At 40.9% G+C, this 21,092-nt stretch overlaps 2 protein-coding genes across 2 annotated transcripts in view; both read right to left on the bottom strand.

Moving 5' to 3' along the window:
• LOC128640333 (tyrosine-protein phosphatase non-receptor type 6) overlaps positions 1-21,092 on the bottom strand; it is a 411,611-nt gene that overhangs the window by 279,419 nt on the left and 111,100 nt on the right. The window lies entirely within an intron of this gene.
• The window catches only part of LOC128640590 (calsyntenin-3-like), a 145,582-nt gene that overhangs the window by 87,613 nt on the left and 36,877 nt on the right, over positions 1-21,092 (bottom strand). The window contains exons 7-8 of the mRNA XM_053693060.1: positions 18,268-18,537; positions 14,923-14,925 (exon numbers count right to left, since the gene is read on the bottom strand). Of these exons, the coding sequence (XP_053549035.1) occupies positions 14,923-14,925; positions 18,268-18,537 (273 nt within the window). The remainder of the gene's footprint in view (positions 1-14,922; positions 14,926-18,267; positions 18,538-21,092) is intronic.

The following is a 21,092-nucleotide window of genomic DNA, read 5'->3' as shown; positions in this document are numbered from 1 at the left end:
GATATAATACCAAATCAACAATCAACAAATAAATTTGGTAACAACATAGCTGACACCACATTTATCTATAAACTGCATCATAAAATGTAGAAAACGTACTGTGGGCTAGGGGGAAGATATATATATATATTTAAGCAAACTCTTAAGCCGTTTACCAGAAAAGGGGAAGATTTTAAGAAGATAAGGGTAGCAAGATCACATACAGTAACTGTGTAAGTCCCGCTAGAACTAGGCTTTGACTCCCCTCAAGTGGTGACTAATGGTAGTTGTAATTGCTATCATAAAATGTTGTTTTGGATCCTTACCCTACTGTTAATAAAGGCCTCAACTAACACATGTTTTAGGAACTCAATAAACAGTATACGTTTTGCTTCAAGTCCCTATATCACTCAGGTATCTCCAACATTTAATGCAACTGAGAGCCTAGCCATAACATAGAAATAAAATGTACAGTATAACTCGAAAATGTAATGAGTATCTACATCAAACTTAAAAAATGTACCCAAGCGTTCCGCTAAAGTAAATAGTCTATTAATCAGCTGCTGAAAATAAAAGAAGTGTCCAGCAGTCCAAGTATAGGAGGTTGTGTAGATCCACACAGTATTACCCTGCTTCAAAATAGGTCAGGGGCAGCCCAAATCCTATCGATAGTCTCTCTCCCTGGAGCACCTGATCTGCCGAAACATCCAAAGTGCCGCATCCACATGGCAGCATGGCCATAGCCGATATTTGTGCTTTTGTCACATCTAGTCCAGCATCAGTCCCGCTTAACAAAGGGAGAACGTCCATGACTTTGCAGCCACCAGCGGAAGCCGCATGCACAGTGCTTAAAAAAGGTGCCGGCGACAGGATCAGATCCCCTGCATAACACAACGGTCTTGCACACAGCTCAAAGCCAGGAACCGCAGCAGCACAACCCACAGGTCCAAAGGTACGGCTTGGCAATTCACTGACCTGGTAAGTATAAGCATCTCTCTGCTGTGTGGGGTCAGAAGGACAGTTCACAGACCCAGGATCAGGGGCGTCAGTGTATTTACCCTGATGAATGGTTGCGTTAAAAGGGTGCATATTGTGGGCGACATTCCGATCAGCTGGCCGTGTATTTTTGTCATCTGTTGCCTCTATGCCAGGACAGCATTCATTCAGTAGATGTGTTAAGCTGGGAAAATGGTTATGAAGGAGCTGCGTCACAGCTAGCCTCCAGGCATCCAGAGCCTCCAGCATGGCAAATCCTCTAATCCTGTCTCAAGCTAGAAATGTCTATCCGGGAGTCCCAGTAATCCTCGGTATGGCTGTATAGAAAAGGAACCCCCAGCAATGTAAAAAAGGTTATTTTAAGTGTCAATAAACACCATTTATAGCATATATAACATATAGAAGCCAGGAGCTCCTGACATGCACGTCCAATCTCTTTGATAGCTGGCTCCGCCCCGCGTGTACTCACTTTTGTTGCCAACGGTTTAGACATTAATGGCTGTGTGTTGAGTTATTGTGAGGAGACAGCAAATTTACACTGTTATACAGGCTGTACACTCACTACTTTACATTGTAGCAAAGTGTCAGTTCTTCAGTGTTGTCACATGAAAAGATATAATAAAATATTTACAAAAATGTAAGGGGTGTACTCACTTTTGTGAGATACTGCATATACAATTTATATTGTATACTAAAATATATATATACACACACACACTTTGTATATCTTTATTTTAAACTCTCTCAACTTCAAGTCTCAAAAAAAATAAAAATATATATATATATAAATATATATATATATATATATATGTGTGTGTGTGTACACTGTAACCAATCACACGCTGTACAATGAGCCAATCAAATCAAATACAGATGTAGGTGGTCACTGTAACCATTCACACCTACACACTCTATATACACACATATTTATACTGTATTTATATATACCAATATATACACACGTATAGTCTATTGCCTATAATGTCACATGACATATATATATATATATATATATATATATATATATATATGCACACACACACACAGACACTATATATATGTGTGTGTATTTATCTATATATATTAACACACAATAGAGGATAAGCACTGATACTAAAGAATCTATCAGAAATTTAAATTTAAATTTTAAATGCTCGAGACCAGGTACACTCATACCTAAATACCCCCGCAAATAGTATAAATACAAATATTTGTTTTCCGCACTAATAATGAATCAAATGTAAGGAGAAAAGCAACTCCAAATGAATAAACAGCAAAAGTGAATTTAATAAATGAAAATATCAAAGAAATAAAAAGAAAAACATCCTAAATTGCAATACATAAACAAACATAGGTGCAAATAAACAACATATACAAAAGAAAAAACTGGGCATCCCCAGTTATAGAGCAGCAAACAAAATGTGGATGTCAGACTGCAAATTCAGAGCCATAAACCAATACCATGGTAGCAGAAACATATGAAATTATTTGAAGCCATGAATATAATGAAAAGAGATGCAAGCAATAAGTTAACAGGCACGATAAAGCAATTCATGCAATTATAGCAGTTCATGCAGATGTAATTGTAGCAGTTCATGCAGATGTAATTGTAGCAGTTCATGCAGATGTAATTATAGCAGTTCATGCAGATGTAATTGTAGCAGTTCATGCAAATGTAATTATAGCAGTTCATGCAGATGTAATTATAGCAGTTCATGCAGATGTAATTGTAGCAGTTCATGCAGATGTAATTGTAGCAGTTCATGCAGATGTAATTGTAGCAGTTCATGCAGATGTAATTGTTGCAGTTCATGCAGATGTAATTGTAGCAGTTCATGCAGATGTAATTATAGCAGTTCATGCAGATGTAATTGTAGCAGTTCATGCAGATGTAATTATAGCAGTTCATGCAGATGTAATTGTAGCAGTTCATGCAGATGTTATTGTAGCAGTTCATGCAGATGTAATTGTAGCAGTTCATGCAGATGTTATTGTAGCAGTTCATGCAGATGTAATTGTAGCAGTTCATGCAGATGTAATTGTAGCAGTTCATGCAGATGTAATTATAGCAGTTCATGCAGATGTAATTATAGCAGTTCATGCAGATGTAATTATAGCAGTTCATGCAAATGTAATTATAGCAGTTCATGCAGATGTAATTGTAGCAGTTCATGCAGATGTAATTATAGCAGTTCATGCAGATGTAATTGTAGCAGTTCATGCAGATGTAATTATAGCAGTTCATGCAGATGTAATTGTAGCAGTTCATGCAGATGTAATTATAGCAGTTCATGCAGATGTAATTGTAGCAGTTCATGCAGATGTAATTGTAGCAGTTCATGCAGATGTAATTGTAGCAGTTCATGCAGATGTAATTATAGCAGTTTATGCAGATGTAATTGTAGCAGTTCATGCAGATGTAATTGTAGCAGTTCATGCAGATGTAATTGTAGCAGTTCATGCAAATGTAGCAGCATAGTTTGTAAGCTGACAGTTAAAGAGAATGCGATGTTGTGCCATGCAGTTATATGTGTTTAAGCAATATAATGTTCCATAACGTAATAGTGATGAAAGTTCATGCATAAAGTATTGCTCAAATCTTGTAGATATACTTAATTCTCTCGGTGTGTAACAAGAAATTGTGTAAAGTACACCGGCACTCCAGGACCAGGGTCCGCCAGTGAATGACACTTTCCGTTATTATAACGTTCTATGAGCGATCTCACCCAATCCGTGTAGGGTCACAGGTAACTCGATACACACTTATCAAGAAGAGACATCTCAACGTGGCACAAGAAATTGACGATCAAGGAGCAACAGGTAACAAACTTGTCAGCAATTCAAACTCGCATGCTTGCATCGGACTCCGTTGGAGTCTGACGTCACATCCACAACAGCAGGCAACGCGCGTTTCGGGCTCCGCCCTTTAACTTGGCCTGACGAAATACAGAAAGCCTCCTCCTTTTAAGGCATAGACTCTGTGTATAGGAACGCCTACCCGGCGTCTCCTCTTTGGAATATAGTGATAAGTGATAACAGCATTGCAGACATGTACCTCCAGTCAACAACTAATATTCCAAATCTAGGCAATATTACAGTACTAGTAATTGATAGCAGCGATCAATAATCCATATATATAATGAGTAGTTATGCAATATGGTAATACATAAATTATAATCCACACGTTTATAAAGTCTAATAAGAGACATCCTATGCTATACAGGAGATAAATAATAAAAAAAACAAAAAAAGAAAAGAAAAGAAAAACAGGAAAGCTAAAGAGGAATGCCAATATATGGAGTACATAAATATGTAGGGCAATACTTCTCTCGCTAGTCCTAACGTCTAATATCTATACTCCTCACTAAAAGAAAAGGAATACAGATGAGTCTCAGTCCCTAGATAAATGTACCCCAAGTTATTTCCCTATTCAAGCCATAGGGAGTCATAGAATCCAATTTTTAAATCCATAATGCTTCTTTTTCAAATAACAGTTTTTGTCTGTTTCCACCTCTCCTTAAAGGGCCTACACCATCTACCACTTGAAATTTAAGTTGACTTTTATTGTGACCCAAAAGTGTAAAATGATGGGCTACAGGAGCTGAAGGATCAAGTTTGCCTATGGCTGTTTTGTGTTGTTTGATCCTTTCTTTGATTGGTTTGGTGGTCTCACCAACGTAGGCTAGACCACACGGACATTTTATTACATAAACCACAAAGTGTGATTCACAAGTGAAGTGCCCTCTAATAGACAACCGTTTACCAGATCTCGGATGCGTAATGGTGTCCCCTAATTGGATTGAGTTGCATTGTGCACAATTATTGCACGGAAAAGTGCCATTATTAACTGCACTATCGGCTACTCTATTCTGTCCAGTTCCCACATCGGCCTTTACTAAGGTATCTCTTAGATTCCGTTTCCTTTTATAGGAAAATAAAGGAAAATCCTTAAAAGTGTTTGCCAGAAATTTGTTTGTTTTTTAAATATCCTTTTTAAAGGTGGGATATGGTATCCATATGGTACCACAAAAGGAATCCTGTCATTCAGTGTCCTCTTGGTGTTTTTTTTTATGAATTACATTTTCACGGGGAATTGAATCTACTTTAAGTTTATGAGTTTGTAATAAATCAGGTGGATAACCCCTGCTTTCAAATCTACAAAAGAAGTCTTGAAATTGTTCTTTTTTTTTTATTTAAATTTTTTATTGAGGTATTCAACAGGTACAATAATATGCACATGTACATCAAAGTAGGAATGACAGTTAGCCAATTATTCTCATTCAGAGACAATAACAGTACTTAACATTGAAAAGTGTAGAACAGCAAAAATATTATAGTACAATATAAAGGTAGAACCTCTTTTTATAACAAATGTGGTTTCCTCCAATAATAGATGGAGCCGTTCATGGACCCTAAAGGGTTTTAAATACTATAGAGAAGGAATTATTTTCCTGTGCATACAAATATATAAATACATATATAGATTCAAGAGCTGTAATAAAGCTGGTAATAGTGAAAAAGAAAAATGTTAATCTTGCTAAGCTATGAAGGGGAAATATGATCAATCTTATGTTGCACTGCAAGAAGTATGAATAAGGATAGTAGTTAGGGTGCGGTATAGGCGAGAAAAACTGCATAGTTAATCCTCCTAGAATAGGAGGTTTATTATATGGGGGGGGGGGGGGGTGATTTAAGTGTTATGGGACTCTTATACGGCTAAGATAGAGATAGTTTGCTAGAGAAAAGTTACTGAGAGATGTTAACCTCATCTGATCGTCTTGTCGTTCTTGGGAAGTATTGTGGCACAGTCAAATAACTATTAGCTATATAAATATGCCATAGAGTTGACAGACAAAAATTAAAACATTTTCCATGTGGTAATCAAAATATTAAATACGCAGCAATAACCTGTAGTAACAACTGAATAGAGTTAATTGAGTAGGTCCATATAGACTTTATATAAACTAGGTAGGCATTACTTAAATTATATTAACAGTTTGCGTGCTATGAAGTAGAAGTTTTGTCTAAGATTCAAGATTATACCAAGTCCCTAAACATAATGGAAAAGTAGTATGAATATTTAGGCCATCAGCTAGTACCATGGAGTAAGGATGACTAGTATAAAGGGTCTGCAGTCTCATCACCAATACTACCTATATAGACTGAGAGCCGAAATGTAGTTACACCAAGACCAGACTAAATGTGGATTTGTAATCCACTCTTGTAAACATTTAAACCATATCACTTGGGTACGGGCCCTATACCCAAAGACTGGTGTATAAGCTATATTGAAAAATTAGGTAGGTCCTAATGGAAAGTCATGCTTTGACCCTAAACCATAGCCATCGCATTTCCAACTCTCTGGCAATAAAGAAAAATGTGTCTATAGTTATATGAATATTGATATATCAGCTCCCCTAAAATAATTAAATAGAACAGTGTGGAGGAGCATAACAACAGCATAGTTAATTATTTTCTTTTACAAAGATATGACGAGTCCACGGATTTCATCCTTACTTGTGGGATATTAACCTCCTGCTAAAAGGAAGTGGCAAAGAGCACCACAGCAGAGCTGTATATATAGCCCCTCCCTTCCCCTCCACCCCCAGTTATTCTCTTTGCCTGTGTTATACTAGGAAGACATGGTAAAGTGAGGTGTTAGTATTAGTTTCTTTAATCAAGAAGTTTTTTATTTTAAATGGTACCAGTGAGTACTATTTTCCTCAGGGGGATATGGAAGAAGATTTCTGCCCTGAGGTTTGATGATCTTAGCATTTGTAACTAAGATCCACGCTGGTTCCCACAAGACTTCTGAAGGTAACCATGAGACATCTTCAGTGTGGAGACCGGTTTCATGCTACAAGCAGCATTAAGGTAAGTGCAGCCTTTTTTTCTGAGGAGACTTGATATATCAGAACTGGCTGGCATTTTTTTCCCTGTATGGGAATGGGGTAAGCAGTAAAACCTAAGAGGGGTGTTACTGGAGTCCCTATATTTTATTTATCATTAGTTGATATTTGGGCATTATGTGACATGGGAGACAATGTAAAAAATTATGTTTTATGTTTTTTTGGCACTTAAAACTTATTGGTTTTATGCTTGAGGGTTGTATTGTGCGTGTATTTCTACTTTAGTGCAAAACCGCATTCCCATGCGGTGTTGTTTGGGCCTACTCTAATTTTTTACCTTAAGGGGCGGAGCCTATTTTCACGCTCTCAGATGCGCACTTCCTTCAGGCTTAGCAGCAGCACACAGTAACTTGGTGGCTCCTGGACTGTGTAGCTGGTCTGAAGGGTTGGAAACTTGATTCAAAGTACTCTGGGGGCAGGTAGGTGCCACAGCAGAGTTGTGGCGTGGTGCAGGGGGTATTTTTATCTATCTTTTAACTAGATGTTGATATAAGTACTTCTAAAGCCTTATTTCTGCCCTTGCTTCTGGGTGCAGTAATTTTTGGATTAACCAACGATATTAAGTTAAATTTGGGAATAATTTAACGTTTTTTTGTGCATTTTGGAAAAATTGTTCACTTTTTCTTTTCTTAAAGGCACAGTACACGTTTTTTCTAATGTTTATTTTATGCTATAAATAAGTATTTAAACGACTTTTGTGGTATTAGAAGCTATTGTGCAACCCCCTCTAACATTGTGTAACCTTTGTACTGAAAGGGCTTTACAATGTAAAAAGCATATTTTAAATAAAGTAAGTGTGCCTAGGGATGATTCTCAGTCTGAAGAGAATCAGGATATGCCATCCAATTCTCCCCAAGTGTCACAACCTTTTATGCCCACACAAGCGACGCCTATTACTTCTAGTGCGTCTAATTCCTTTACTCTGCAGGAGATGGCTGCAGTTATGTCAACTACCCTTACAGAGGTATTGTCTAAATTACCAGTGTTGCAGGGTAAATGCAGTAGGTCAAGTATTAATGTAAATACTGAATCCTCTGATGCTTTATTAGCTATGTCCGATGTTCCCTCACAGTGCTCTGAGTTGGGGATCAGGGAATTACTGTCTGTGGGTGAAAATTCTGATTCAGGGAATGTTTTGCCTCAGACAGATTCGGATGCTATGTCATTTAAATTTAAGCTTGAACACCTCCACCTGTTGCTTAGGGAGGTTTTAGTGACTCTGGATGATTGTGATCCTATTGTGATTCCTCCAGAGAAATTGTGTAAAATGGATAAATATTTGGAAGTTCCTACTTACACTGATGTTTTTCCGGTTCCTAAGAGAATTTCGGAAATTATTAGTAAGGAATGGGATAGACCAGGTATACCGTTTTCTCCCTCTCCTAATTTTAAGAAAATGTTTCCTATATCAGATACCATTCGGGACTCATGGCAAATGGTCCCTAAGGTAGAGGGAGCTATATCTTCCCTAGCTAAGCGTACTACTATACCTATTGAGGATAGTTGTGCTTTCAAGGACCCTATGGATAAGAAATTAGAGGGTCTACTAAAGAAATTATTTGTTAATCAGGGATTTCTTTTACAACCTACGGCTTGCATTGTTCCAGTAACTACTGCAGCAGCTTTTTGGTTTGAGGCTCTAGAAGAGTCTCTTAAAGTTGAGACTCCATTAGATGACATTCTAGATAGAATTAAGGCTCTTAAGCTAGCTAATTATTTTATTACTGCTGCCGCTTTTCAAATTGCTAAATTAGCGGCAAAAAATGCAGGATTTGCTATTTTAGCACGTAGGGCATTGTGGCTCAAATCTTGGTCTGCTGATGTGTCATCAAAACATAAGCTTTTAGCTACAGTTGCAAGAAAAAGTATGTGAACCCTTTGGAATGATATGGATTTCTGCACAAATTGGTCATAAAATGTGATCTGATCATCATCTAAGTCACAACAATAGACAATCACAGTCTGCTTAAACTAATAACACACAAAGAATGAAATGTTGCCATGTTTTTATTGAACACACCATGTAAACATTCACAGTGCAGGTGGAAAAAGTATGTGAACCCCTAGACTAATGACATCTCCAAGAGCTAATTGGAGTGAGATGTCAGCCAACTGGAGTCCAATCAATGAGATGAGATTGGAGGTGTTGGTTACAGCTGCCCTGCCCTATAAAAAACACACACCAATTCTGGGTTTGCTTTTCACAAGAAGCATTGCCTGATGTGAATGATGCCTCGCACAAAAGAGCTCTCAGAAGACCTACGATTAAGAATTGTTGACTTGCATAAAGCTGGAAAGGGTTATAAAATTATCTCCAAAAGCCTTGCTGTTCATCAGTCCACAGTAAGACAAATTGTCTATAAATGGAGAAAGTTCAGCACTGCTGCTACTCTCCCTAGAAGTGGCCGTCCTGTAAAGATGACTGCAAGAGCACAGCGCAGACTGCTCAATGAGGTGAAGAAGAATCCTAGAGTGTCAGCTAAAGACTTACAAAAGTCACTGGCAAATGCTAACAACCAGTTAGCGAATCTACAATACGTAAAACACTAAACAAGAATGGATTTCATTGGAGGATACCACAGAGGAAGCCACTGCTGTCCAAACAAAACATTGCTGCATGTTTACAGTTTGCACAAGAGCACCTGGATGTTCCACAGCAGTACTGGCAAAATATTCTGTGGACAGATGAAACCAAAGTTGAGTTGTTTGGAAGAAACACACAACACTATGTGTGGTGAAAAAGAGGCACAGCACACCAACATCAAAACCTCATCCCAACTGTGAAGTATGGTGGTGGGGGCATCATGGTTTGGGGCTGCTTTGCTGCGTCAGGGCCTGGACGGATTGCTATCATCGAAGGAAAAATGAATTCCCAAGTTTATCAAGACATTTTGCAGGAGAACTTAAGGCCATCTGTCTACCAGCTGAAGCTCAACAGAAGATGGGTCTTGCAACAGGACAATGACCCAAAGCATAGAAGTAAATCAACAACAGAATGGCTTAAACAGAAGAAAATACGCCTTCTGAAGTGGCCCAGTCAGAGTCCTGACCTCAACCCGATTGAGATGCTGTGGCATGACCTCAAGAAAGCGATTCACACCAGACATCCCAAGAATATTGCTGAACTGAAACAGTTATGTAAAGAGGAATGGTCAAGAATTACTCCTGACCGTTGTGCACGTCTGATCTGCAACTACAGGAAACGTTTGGTTGAAGTTATTGCTGCCAAAGGAGGTTCAACCAGTTATTAAATCCAAGGGTTCACATACTTTTACCACCTGCACTGTGAATGTTTACATGGTGTGTTCAATAAAAACATGGCAACATTTCATTCTTTGTGTGTTATTAGTTTAAGCAGACTGTGATTGTCTATTGTTGTGACTTAGATGATGATCAGATCACATTTTATGACCAATTTGTGCAGAAATCCATATCATTCCAAAGGGTTCACATACTTTTTCTTGCAACTGTATTCCCTTTAAAGGTAAGACCCTTTTTGGGCCAGAATTGAAGGAGATCATTTCTGATATTACAGGAGGTAAAGGCCATGCCCTACCTCAGGATAGGTTGGTTAAAATGAGGGGTAAACAGAATAATTTTCGTTCCTTTCGGAATTTTAAAGGAGGACCCCCCGCTTCTTCTTCTTCTTCCACAAAGCAGGAAGGGAATTTTTCCCAATCTAAGTCAGTCTGGAGACCCAATCAGAACTGGAATAAGGGTAAACAATCCAAAAAAACCCACTGCTGGTCCTAAGACAGCATGAAGGGGTGGCCCCCGATCCGGGACCGGATCTAGTAGGGGGCAGACTCTCTTTCTTTGCTCAGGCTTGGGCAAGATATGTTCAGGATTCTTGGGCACTAGAAATAGTGACCCACGGTTATCAATTGGAATTCAAGGATTTTCTCCCAAGAGGGAGATTTCATCTTTCAAAATTATCTGCAAACCAGATAAAGAGAGAGGCGTTCTTACGCTTTGTAAAAGACCTTTTACTATGGGAGTAATCTGTCCTGTTCCAAAATTAGAACAGGGACAGGGGTTTTACTCAAACCTTTTTGTGGTCCCCAAAAAAGAGGGAACGTTCAGACCCATTTTGGACCTCAAGTGTCTAAACAAATTTCTAAGAGTTACATCATTCAAGATGGAGACAATTCGAACGATTTTGCCAATGGTTCAGGAGGGTCAATATATGACTACTGTGGATTTGAAGGATGCTTACCTTCATATTCCAATCCACAAAGATCATCATCGGTTTCTAAGGTTTGCCTTCTTGGACAAACATTATCAGTTTGTGGCTCTTCCTTTCAGGTTGCCTACAGCACCCAAAATCTTCACAAAGGTTCTAGGGTCTCTTTTGGCGGGTCTCAGACCACAAGGGATAGCGGTGGCGCCTTATCTGGACGATATTCTGATTCAGGCGTCAACATATCATCTGACAAAATCTCACACGGACACAGTGTTGCCTTTTCTGAGAACTCACGGCTGGAAGGTGAACATAGAGAAAAGTTCACTTGTTCCACAGACAAGGGTTTCTTTCTTGGGAACTCTGATAGACTCGGTAGCCATGAAAGTATTTCTGACGGAGGTCAGAAAATCAAAGATTTTGAATACTTGCCGAGCACTTCAGTCCATTCCTCGGCCATCAGTGGCTCAGTGTATGGAGGTAATCAGATTAATGGTAGCGGCAATGGACATCGTTCCGTTTGCTCGCTTTCATCTCAGACCACTGCAACTGTGCATGCTCGGTCAGTGAAATTGGGATTATGCAGATTTATCTCCAAAAATAATTCTGGATCAAGAGACCAGAAACTCTCTTCTTTGGTGGTTGTCGCCGGATCATCTGTCCCAGGGGACTTGTTTCCGCAGACCCTCGTGGGTGATAGTGACAACAGATGCCAGCCTTCTGGGCTGGGGTGCAGTTTGGAATTCTCAGAAGACTCAGGGTGTTTGGACTCAGGTGGAGTCTCTACTTCCAATCAATATTTTGGAACTGAGGGCAATATTCAATGCGCTTCAGGCGTGGCCTCAGTTGGCTTCGGCCAAATTCATCAGATTCCAGTCGGACAACATAACGACTGTGGCATATGTCAATCATCAGGGGGGAACAAGGAGTTCCTTAGCGATGATAGAAGTATCCAAGATAATCAGTTGGGCAGAGGCCCACTTTTGTCATCTGTCAGCGATCTACATCCTAGGGGTAGAGAACTGGGAAGCAAATTTTCTAAGTCGACAGACTTTTCATCCGGGGGAGTGGGAACTTCACCCGGAGGTATTTGCCTCATTGATTCTCAGATGGGGCAGGCCGGAGTTGGATTTGATTGCATCTCGTCAGAATGCCAAGCTTCCAAGATACGGATCCCGGTCAAGGGATCCTCAGGCCGAACTGATAGATGCCTTGGCAGTTCCTTGGTTGTTCAGCCTAGCTTATGTGTTTCCTCTCCTCCCACGCGTGATTGCTCGAATCAAACAGGAGAGAGCTTCAGTGATCTGTTAGCGCCTGCGTGGCCAGGCAGGACTTGGTATGCAGATCTAGTGGACATGTCCTCTCTGCCACCGTGGAAACTTCTGTTGAGACAGGACCTTCTCATTCAAGGTCCTTTCCAACATCCAAATCTAATTTCTCTGCAACTGACTGCGTGGAGATTGAACGCTTGATTTTATCAAAGCGAGGATTCTCTGATTCAGTTATCAATACTTTGATACAGGCTAGAAAGCCTGTCACTAGGAAAATCTATCATAAGATATGGCGTAAATATCTTTATTGGTGTGAATCCAAGGGTTACTCATGGAGTAAAGTTAGGATTCCTAGGATTTTGTCTTTTCTCCAAGAAGGATTGGAGGAAGGGTTATTAGCAAGTTCCTTAAAAGGACAAATTTCAGCTTTGTCAATTCTGTTTCACAAACATTTGGCAGATGTGCCAGATGTTCAGTCTTTTTGTCAGGCTCTATCTAGAATTAAGCCTGTATTTAGACCTTTTACTCCTCCCTGGAGTTTGAATTTAGTTCTTCAAGTTCTGCAAGGGGTTCCGTTTGAACCTATGCATTCCATAGATATTAAACTATTATCTTGGAAAGTTCTGTTTTTGGTTGCTATTTTTTCTGCTCGAAGAGTTTCTGAGCTTTCAGCATTACAGTGTGATTTGCCTTATCTCATATTTCATTCTGATAAGGTGGTGTTACGTACCAAACCTGGGTTCCTTTCTAAGGTTGTTTCGAATAAGAATATTAATCAGGAAATTGTTGTTCCTTCTTTGTGTCCTAATCCTTCTTCTAAGAAGGAGCGTCTGTTACATAACTTGGATGTGGTCCGTGCCTTAAAGTTTTACTTACAGGCAACTAAGGATTTCTGTCAATCATCTTCATTATTCATTGTTTATTCTGGAAAGCGTAGGGGTCAGAAAGCTACGGCTACCTCTCTCTTTCTTTTTGGCTGAGGAGTATCATCCGCCTGGCATATGAGACTGCTGGACAGCAGTCTCCTGAAAGAATTACGGCTCATTCTACTAGGCCTGTGGCTTCCACATGGGCTTTTAAAAACGATGCTTCTGTTGATCAGATTTGTAAGGCTGCAACTTGGTCGTCCCTTCACACTTTTTCCAAATTTTACAAATTTTACAAATTTTATACTTTTGCTTCTTCTGAGGTTATATTTGGGAGGAAGGTTCTTCAAGCAGTGGTGCCTTCTGTTTAGGTCTCTGTCTTGTCCCTCCCTTTCATCCGTGTCCTATTGCTTTGGTATTGGTTTCCCACAAGTAAGGATGAAATCCGTGGACTCGTCATATCTTTGTAAAAGAAAACTAAATTTATGCTTACCTGATAAATTACTTTCTTTTACGATATGACGAGTCCACGGCCCACCCTGTTATTTTAAGACAGATTTATTTTATTTTTTGTAAACTTCAGTCACCTCTGCACCTTTTTAGCCTTTCCTTTTCTCTTCCTATAACCTTTGGCCGAATGACTGAGGGTGGAGGGGAAGGGAGGGGCTATATATACAGCTCTGCTGTGGTGCTCTTTGCCACTTCCTGTTAGTAGGAGGTTAATATCCCACAAGTAAGGATGAAATCCGTGGACTCGTCATATCGTAAAAGAAAGTAATTTATCAGGTAAGCATAAATTTAGTTTTTTTCTCTTTCTTTACAACATTTAAATGAGTGAAATAAACATAAATGTATAACATCAAAGTTATCAGGGTACTACTAAAATCTAAACAAAATGTTGCTAGGTTGTGATAGGGCTCTGAGCCAATTTCAAATCACCACTCAGATTAATTTACATTTCTGTCACCAAGGCTATAAAAATGCTGTGGAAACAAAACTAATGGAATGTGACATATAAGTGTATAATACATTTGGAGAACTCCAATCGGGCACATGTCTTATATTGATAAATATTGAAATACATCATCAATACATTCAGTGTAAACTTTACTCTCGTCACCATATAAACATATAAGACAACTTTTGCATATAGTTTTAACTGTCTATCTACATAAAATTAAACATATTAATAAAGTAATTCGAATAGAAAAACATCATACTACACTACGGTGGAGACCCTTGTAACCAGTAAAAATCTAGTCCATAACAGCTCATCTGATGTATAACTGTAGATGTCTCCGGCTAGGAAGCAGGCTGCAATCCATTAGTGTCCCACAAAAAAGAAACACCAGGGTCCCATTTGAGGGTTTGTGTGACGATGTGGGGCACTGCATGGGGTTGTAATAAAGCACTTTTAGTGACCAAAATTGCATACGACCTTTCCTCACACTGCCATGGTATCCACATCACATGAAAGATTAGACTTTCCCAGGCCTTACGGGTGCTGATTTGGTTTAGGGTAGGAACTGATTGGGGCACCGCTATGCCGTTTTCTATAGACTGCATAAATGAAGCCCTGCTCTCAGCAGCGGCTGTAAACGGAAGTTCCTTGTCCCCTAGCACTGTATGTATCATGGAGACACAGTCCGGATCCCTTTCTCTCCTGTTAGACTGTAGACCATAGTGAGCGATATCATCCTTATCATAGGCATACTGTGGACCGCCTGTTACATGTAACACCAAGTTATGCTGTTTACATGGAGTATCGCCCTCATAAAGGTCTGCCACATGGCTGGTAGCAACCATCACCATAGGCGCCGCTTCAATAGCTATGGCTGCACACGGCTTACCAGTCTCCTCTGTTAAGTGAGCAATCCCAAAGGCTTCTGATAACAATAAATTCAATCTCAGAAAATGTGCCTGCAATAGCTGGGTGAGTTCCTCTTTCCACAAAGCCTGCAACATGGTGATTCCCTTCATATGAAATATTTATACATCTACTGATAGTCTGAATCTTCGTTAAGCCATATATTATAACCTTTCTTGCAGACAAGGGATGGAATGGGTCGTATATGTCAAATGCATAGGAATATCGCATTCAATATCCACATTGAGTGTGCTGATCAGTAATGGCGTTATATAGCCGTGTGCTGCGATCTGTTTCAATGTAAGCACTTAGTTTGGCATGGATCTTGAGACTCGGCAGTCACTCACTAGCATATACAGGTCCACAGTAGGTAGCATCCACTCCACCACATACATTTTTTATGATTTTCAGCCGCTAATAAAGCATTTTTTAACATTTATAATGCAGAGCTTCCATAATATGCGTCCATCTCAGTTGCCGGTTGGCTCCGCCCCGTTTAAATTGTTCTTTTAAGCGCGTCTCACTGTTAACAATCCTCTTAGCCCTTAGAAGTTGGCTGAAAGGAAGGCTCTTAATCGTTTGTGGAGGATGAAAGCCCGAGAAAACCAAAAGGTTATTCCTATCTGTATCTTTCCTAAACACATCTGTTGACAAGGAACCATCTCTCAATGAAACAGTAATGTCCAAAAGGTTTTGAGTGTGTGAGTCAAAATTCATGGTAAATTGGAGGTTTGGATCAAAAGAATTGAGTTCTCTGAAAAAGGTTGATCATAAAGACATCATCAATATACATCTTCCAAAATTTACGTTTCTTAAAACTTTCATTGGTGTAAAGATAATTCTTCTCAAATTCATATACATATAGAGTTGCATACGTAGGGGCCATATTGGCCCCCATAGCCGTGCCCTTTGTTTGCAAATAAAATGCATCTTCAAAGAGAAAATAGTTCCTCGTCAACACTGTTTCAAGTAAATCCATAATGAACATGCGTTCCCTGTGTGAATAGAGAGCCGCCCTATTTAGAGTCTATGCCTTAAAAGGAGGAGGCTTTCCGTATTTCGTCAGGCCAAGTTGAAGGGCGGAGCCCGAAATGCACGTTGCCTACTGTTGTGGATGTGACGTCAGATGCCAATGGATTCCGATGCAAGCATGCGAGTTTGAATTGCTGACAAGTTTGTTACCTGTTGCTCCTTGATCATCAATTTCTTGTGCCACGTTGAGATGTCTCTTCTTGATAAGTGTGTATCGAGTTACCTGTGACCCTAAATGGATTGGGTGACATTGCTCATAGAGCGTTATAATAACAGAAAGTGTCATTCACTGGCGGACCCTGGTCCAGGAGTGCCGGTGTACTTTACACAATTTCTTGTTACACACTGAGAGAATTGAGTATATCTACAAGATTTGAGCAATACTTTATGCATGAACTTTCATCACTATTACGTTATGGAACATTATATTGCTTAAACACATATAACTGCATGGCACAACATCGCATTCTCTTTAACTGTCAGCTTACAAACTATGCTGCTACATTTGCATGAACTGCTATAATTACATCTGCATGAACTGCTACAATTACATCTGCATGAACTGCTACAATTACATCTGCATGAACTGCTATAATTACATCTGCATGAACTGCTACAATTACATCTGCATGAACTGCTACAATTACATTTGCATGAACTGGTACAATTACATCTGCATGAACTGCTACAATTACATCTGCATGAACTGCTATAATTACATCTGCATGAACTGCTACAATTACATCTGCATGAACTGCTACAATTACATCTGCATGAACTGCTACAATTACATCTGCATGAACTGCTATAATTACATCTGCATGAACTGCTACAATTACATCTGCATGAACTGCTACAATTACATTTGCATGAACTGGTACAATTACATCTGCATGAACTGCTACAATTACATCTGCATGAACTGCTACAATTACATTTGCATGAACTGGTACAATTACATCTGCATGAACTGCTACAATTACATCTGCATGAACTGCTACAATTACATCTGCATGAACTGCTACAATTACATTTGCATGAACTGGTACAATTACATCTGCATGAACTGCTACAATTACATTTGCATGAACTGCTACAATTACATCTGCATGAACTGCTACAATTACATCTGCATGAACTGCTACAATTACATCTGCATGAACTGCTACAATTACATCTGCATGAACTGCTACAATTACATCTGCATGAACTGCTACAATTACATCTGCATGAACTGCTACAATTACATCTGCATGAACTGCTATAATTACATCTGCATGAACTGCTATAATTACATCTGCATGAACTGCTACAATAACATCTGCATGAACTGCTACAATTACATCTGCATGAACTGCTATAATTACATCTGCATGAACTGCTATAATTACATTTGCATGAACTGCTATAATTACATCTGCATGAACTGCTATAATTACATCTGCATGAACTGCTACAATTACATCTGCATGAACTGCTACAATTACATCTGCATGAACTGCTATAATTGCATGAATTGCTTTATCGTGCCTGTTAACTTATTGCTTGCATCTCTTTTCATTATATTCATGGCTTCAAATAATTTCATATGTTTCTGCTACCATGGTATTGGTTTATGGCTCTGAATTTGCAGTCTGACATCCACATTTTGTTTGCTGCTCTATAACTGGGGACGCCCAGTTTTTTCTTTTGTATATGTTGTTTATTTGCACCTATGTTTGTTTATGTATTGCAATTTAGGATGTTTTTCTTTTTATTTCTTTGATATTTTCATTTATTAAATTCACTTTTGCTGTTTATTCATTATTCATACATACACACATATAGTATATATCCTGTGACAATCCATTATAGGCATATATATATATACCCCTGCAGGACCTGCTCCCTGTATACAGCAGTAATGTGTAACCATGTGACTGATGCCTCTCTTTACCATGTACTTGCTGACACCACCCCTGCAGGACCCGCTCCCTGTATCCAACAGTAATGTGTAACCGTGTGACTGATGCCTCTCTTTACCATGTACTTGCTGACACCACCCTTGCTACTGGTGATGCATTTTCCTCTCACCTTTTTGCCAACTGGTGACCCCTCACCCTCTTTTCCACTGGTTACCCCTTGCCCTATCACTTTCTTTCACCCTGGTGAACTCTCACCCTCTCACCGTTAAGCACTGTGTTACACAGTAGGACCTCCTCTTCCTTCCCTGCCCGTCCCCCACTCCCTCCTGCATGTTTGAGCCAGAAAGAGAGAGTGAGGTGGTCAGCAGCATGAGCTCCTGCAGGAAGACGTCCAGGGGGAACCTCTACAGCCTGGGACCCATTGAACCAAAACACAGGGCTGCTGTCCTGGGTGTCCTGCACAGGCAGCCTGTGTGTCCAGTTATAGCCAAGAGTGGATGAGGGCAAGAGATCCACATCCCCTGGGGCAGCGCCTGTGGAAAAACAAGAGGGTAATGGAGGCTGAGGTTCTCAGCATTCTCTGTTATTGGCTCTGGGTCTGTTTACCTTAAAATGTATATTAAATTAAAAATACAAAGTGTAGAGTTTTTGAGCTAGTGGCTTAGGGTCTAGTGGCTTAGGATTTAGTGTGGAGAAAGTAGTGGCTTAGGGTTTAGTGCTGAGGAGCTAGTGGCTTAGAATTTAGTGAAGACGAGCTAGTAGCTTAGGGTTTAGTAAGGAAGAGCTAGTGGCCACTAGCTTAGTACTGAGGAGCTAGTGGCTTAAAGTTTAGTAAGGAAGAGCTAGTGGCTTAGGGGTTTAGTAATGAGGAGCTAGTGGCTTAGGGTTTTGTACTGATCATCTAGTGGCTTAGGGTTTTGTACTGAGCATCCTAGTGGCTTAGGGTTTTGTACTGAGCAGCTTGTGGCTTAGGGTTTACTACTGAGGATCTAGTGGCTTAGGGTTTAGTAAGGAAGCGCTAGTGGCTTAGGGTTTACTACTGAGGAGCTAGTGGCTAGGGTCTAGTGCTGAGGAGCTAGTGGTTTAAGGTGAAGTGCTGAGGAGCCTGTGGCTTAGGGTCTAGTCTGGAGGAGCTTGTGGCTTAGGGTCTAGTGCTGAAGAGCAAGTTGCTTAGGGTCTAGTGCTGATTAGCTTGTGGTTTAGGGTCTAGTGTGGAGGAGCTAGTGGCTTAGGGTCTAGTGCTGAGGAGCTAGTGGTTTAGGGTTAAGTGCTGAGGAGCCAGTGGCTTAGGGTCTAGTCTGGAGGAGCTAGTGACTTAGGGTCTAGTGTGGAGGAGCTAGTGGCCTAGGATCTAGTGCTGAAGAGCAAGTTGCTTAGGGTCTAGTGTGGAGGAGCTAGTGGTTTAGGGTCTAGTGTGAAGGAGCTAGTGGCTTAGGGTCTAGTGTTGAAGAGCAAGTTGCTTAGGGTCTAGTGCTGAGGAGCCAGTGGTTTAGGGTCTAGTGCTGAGGAGCCAGTGGCTTAGGGTCTAGTGCTGAGGAGCTAGTGGTTTAGGGTCTAGTGCTGAGGAGCCAGTGGTTTGGGGTCTAGTACTGAGGAGCAAGTGGCTTAGGGTCTAGTGCTGAGGAGCTAGTGGTTTAGGGTCTAGTGCTGAGGAGCCAGTGGTTTGGGGTCTAGTGCTGAGGAGCCAGTGACTTAAGGTCTAGTACTGAGGAGCTAGTGGTTTGGGGTCTAGTGCTGAGGAGCAAGTGGTTTGGGGTCTAGTCTGGAGGAGCCAGTGGTTTGGGGTCTAGTGCTGAGGAGCTAGTGGTTTAGGGTTAAGTGCTGAGGAGCCAGTGGCTTAGGGTCTAGTCTGGAGGAGCTAGTGACTTAGGGTCTAGTGTGGAGGAGCTAGTGGCCTAGGGTCTAGTGCTGAAGAGCAAGTTGCTTAGGGTCTAGTGTGGAGGAGCTAGTGGTTTAGGGTCTAGTCTGGAGGAGCTAGTGGTTTAGGGTCTAGTGTTGAAGAGCAAGTTGCTTAGGGTCTAGTGCTGAGGAGCCAGTGGTTTAGGGTCTAGTGCTGAGGAGCCAGTGGCTTAGGGTCTAGTGCTGAGGAGCTAGTGGTTTAGGGTCTAGTGCTGAGGAGCCAGTGGTTTGGGGTCTAGTACTGAGGAGCCAGTGGCTTAGGGTCTAGTGCTGAGGAGCTAGTGGTTTAGGGTCTAGTGCTGAGGAGCCAGTGGTTTGGGGTCTAGTGCTGAGGAGCCAGTGACTTAAGGTCTAGTACTGAGGAGCTAGTGGTTTGGGGTCTAGTGCTGAGGAGCAAGTGGTTTGGGGTCTAGTCTGGAGGAGCCAGTGGTTTGGGGTCTAGTGCTGAGGAGCCAGTGGTTTGGGGTCTAGTCTGAAGGAGCTAGTGGTTTGGGGTCTAGTGCTGAGGAGCCAGTGGTTTGGGGTCTAGTCTGAAGGAGCTAGTGGTTTGGTGTCTAGTGCTGAAGAGCAAGTTGCTTAGGGTCTAGTGTGGAGGAGCTAGTGGTTTAGGGTCTGGTGTGGAGGAACTAGTGGTTTAGGGTCTAGTGTGAAGGAGCTAGTGGCTTAGGGGCTAGTGTGAAGGAGCTATAGTGGCTTAGGGTCTTGTGCTGAGGAGCTAGTGGCTTAGGGTCTAGTGCTGAGGAGCTAATGGTTTAGAGTGTAGTGCTGAAGAGCCAGTGGCTTAGGGTCTAGTCTGGAGGAGCTAGTGGTTTGGGGTCTAGTCTGGAGGGGCTAGTAGTTTAGGGTCTAGTGCTGAAGAGCAAGTTGCTTAGATCTAGTGCTGAGGAGCCAGTGGTTTGGGATCTAGTCTGGAGGAGCTAGTGGTTTAGGGTCTAGTGTTGAAGAGCAAGTTGCTTAGGGTCTAGTGTGGAGGAGCTAATGGTTTAAGGTCTAGTGTGAAGGAGCTAGTGGCTTAGGGTCTAGTGTGAAGGAGCTAGTGGCTTAGGGTCTAGTGCTGAGGAGCTAGTGGCTTAGGGTCTAGTGCTGAGGAGTCAGTGGCTTAGGATCTAGTCTGGAGGAGCTAGTGGTTTAGGGTCTAGTCTGGAGGAGCTAGTGGTTTGGGGTCTAGTGCTGAAGAGCCAGTTGCTTA

Source organism: Bombina bombina, chromosome 9 (assembly GCF_027579735.1).
Source record: "Bombina bombina isolate aBomBom1 chromosome 9, aBomBom1.pri, whole genome shotgun sequence".
NCBI classification, from domain to species: Eukaryota; Metazoa; Chordata; class Amphibia; order Anura; family Bombinatoridae; genus Bombina; species Bombina bombina.
This window is presented reverse-complemented; position numbering and strand designations above follow the sequence as displayed.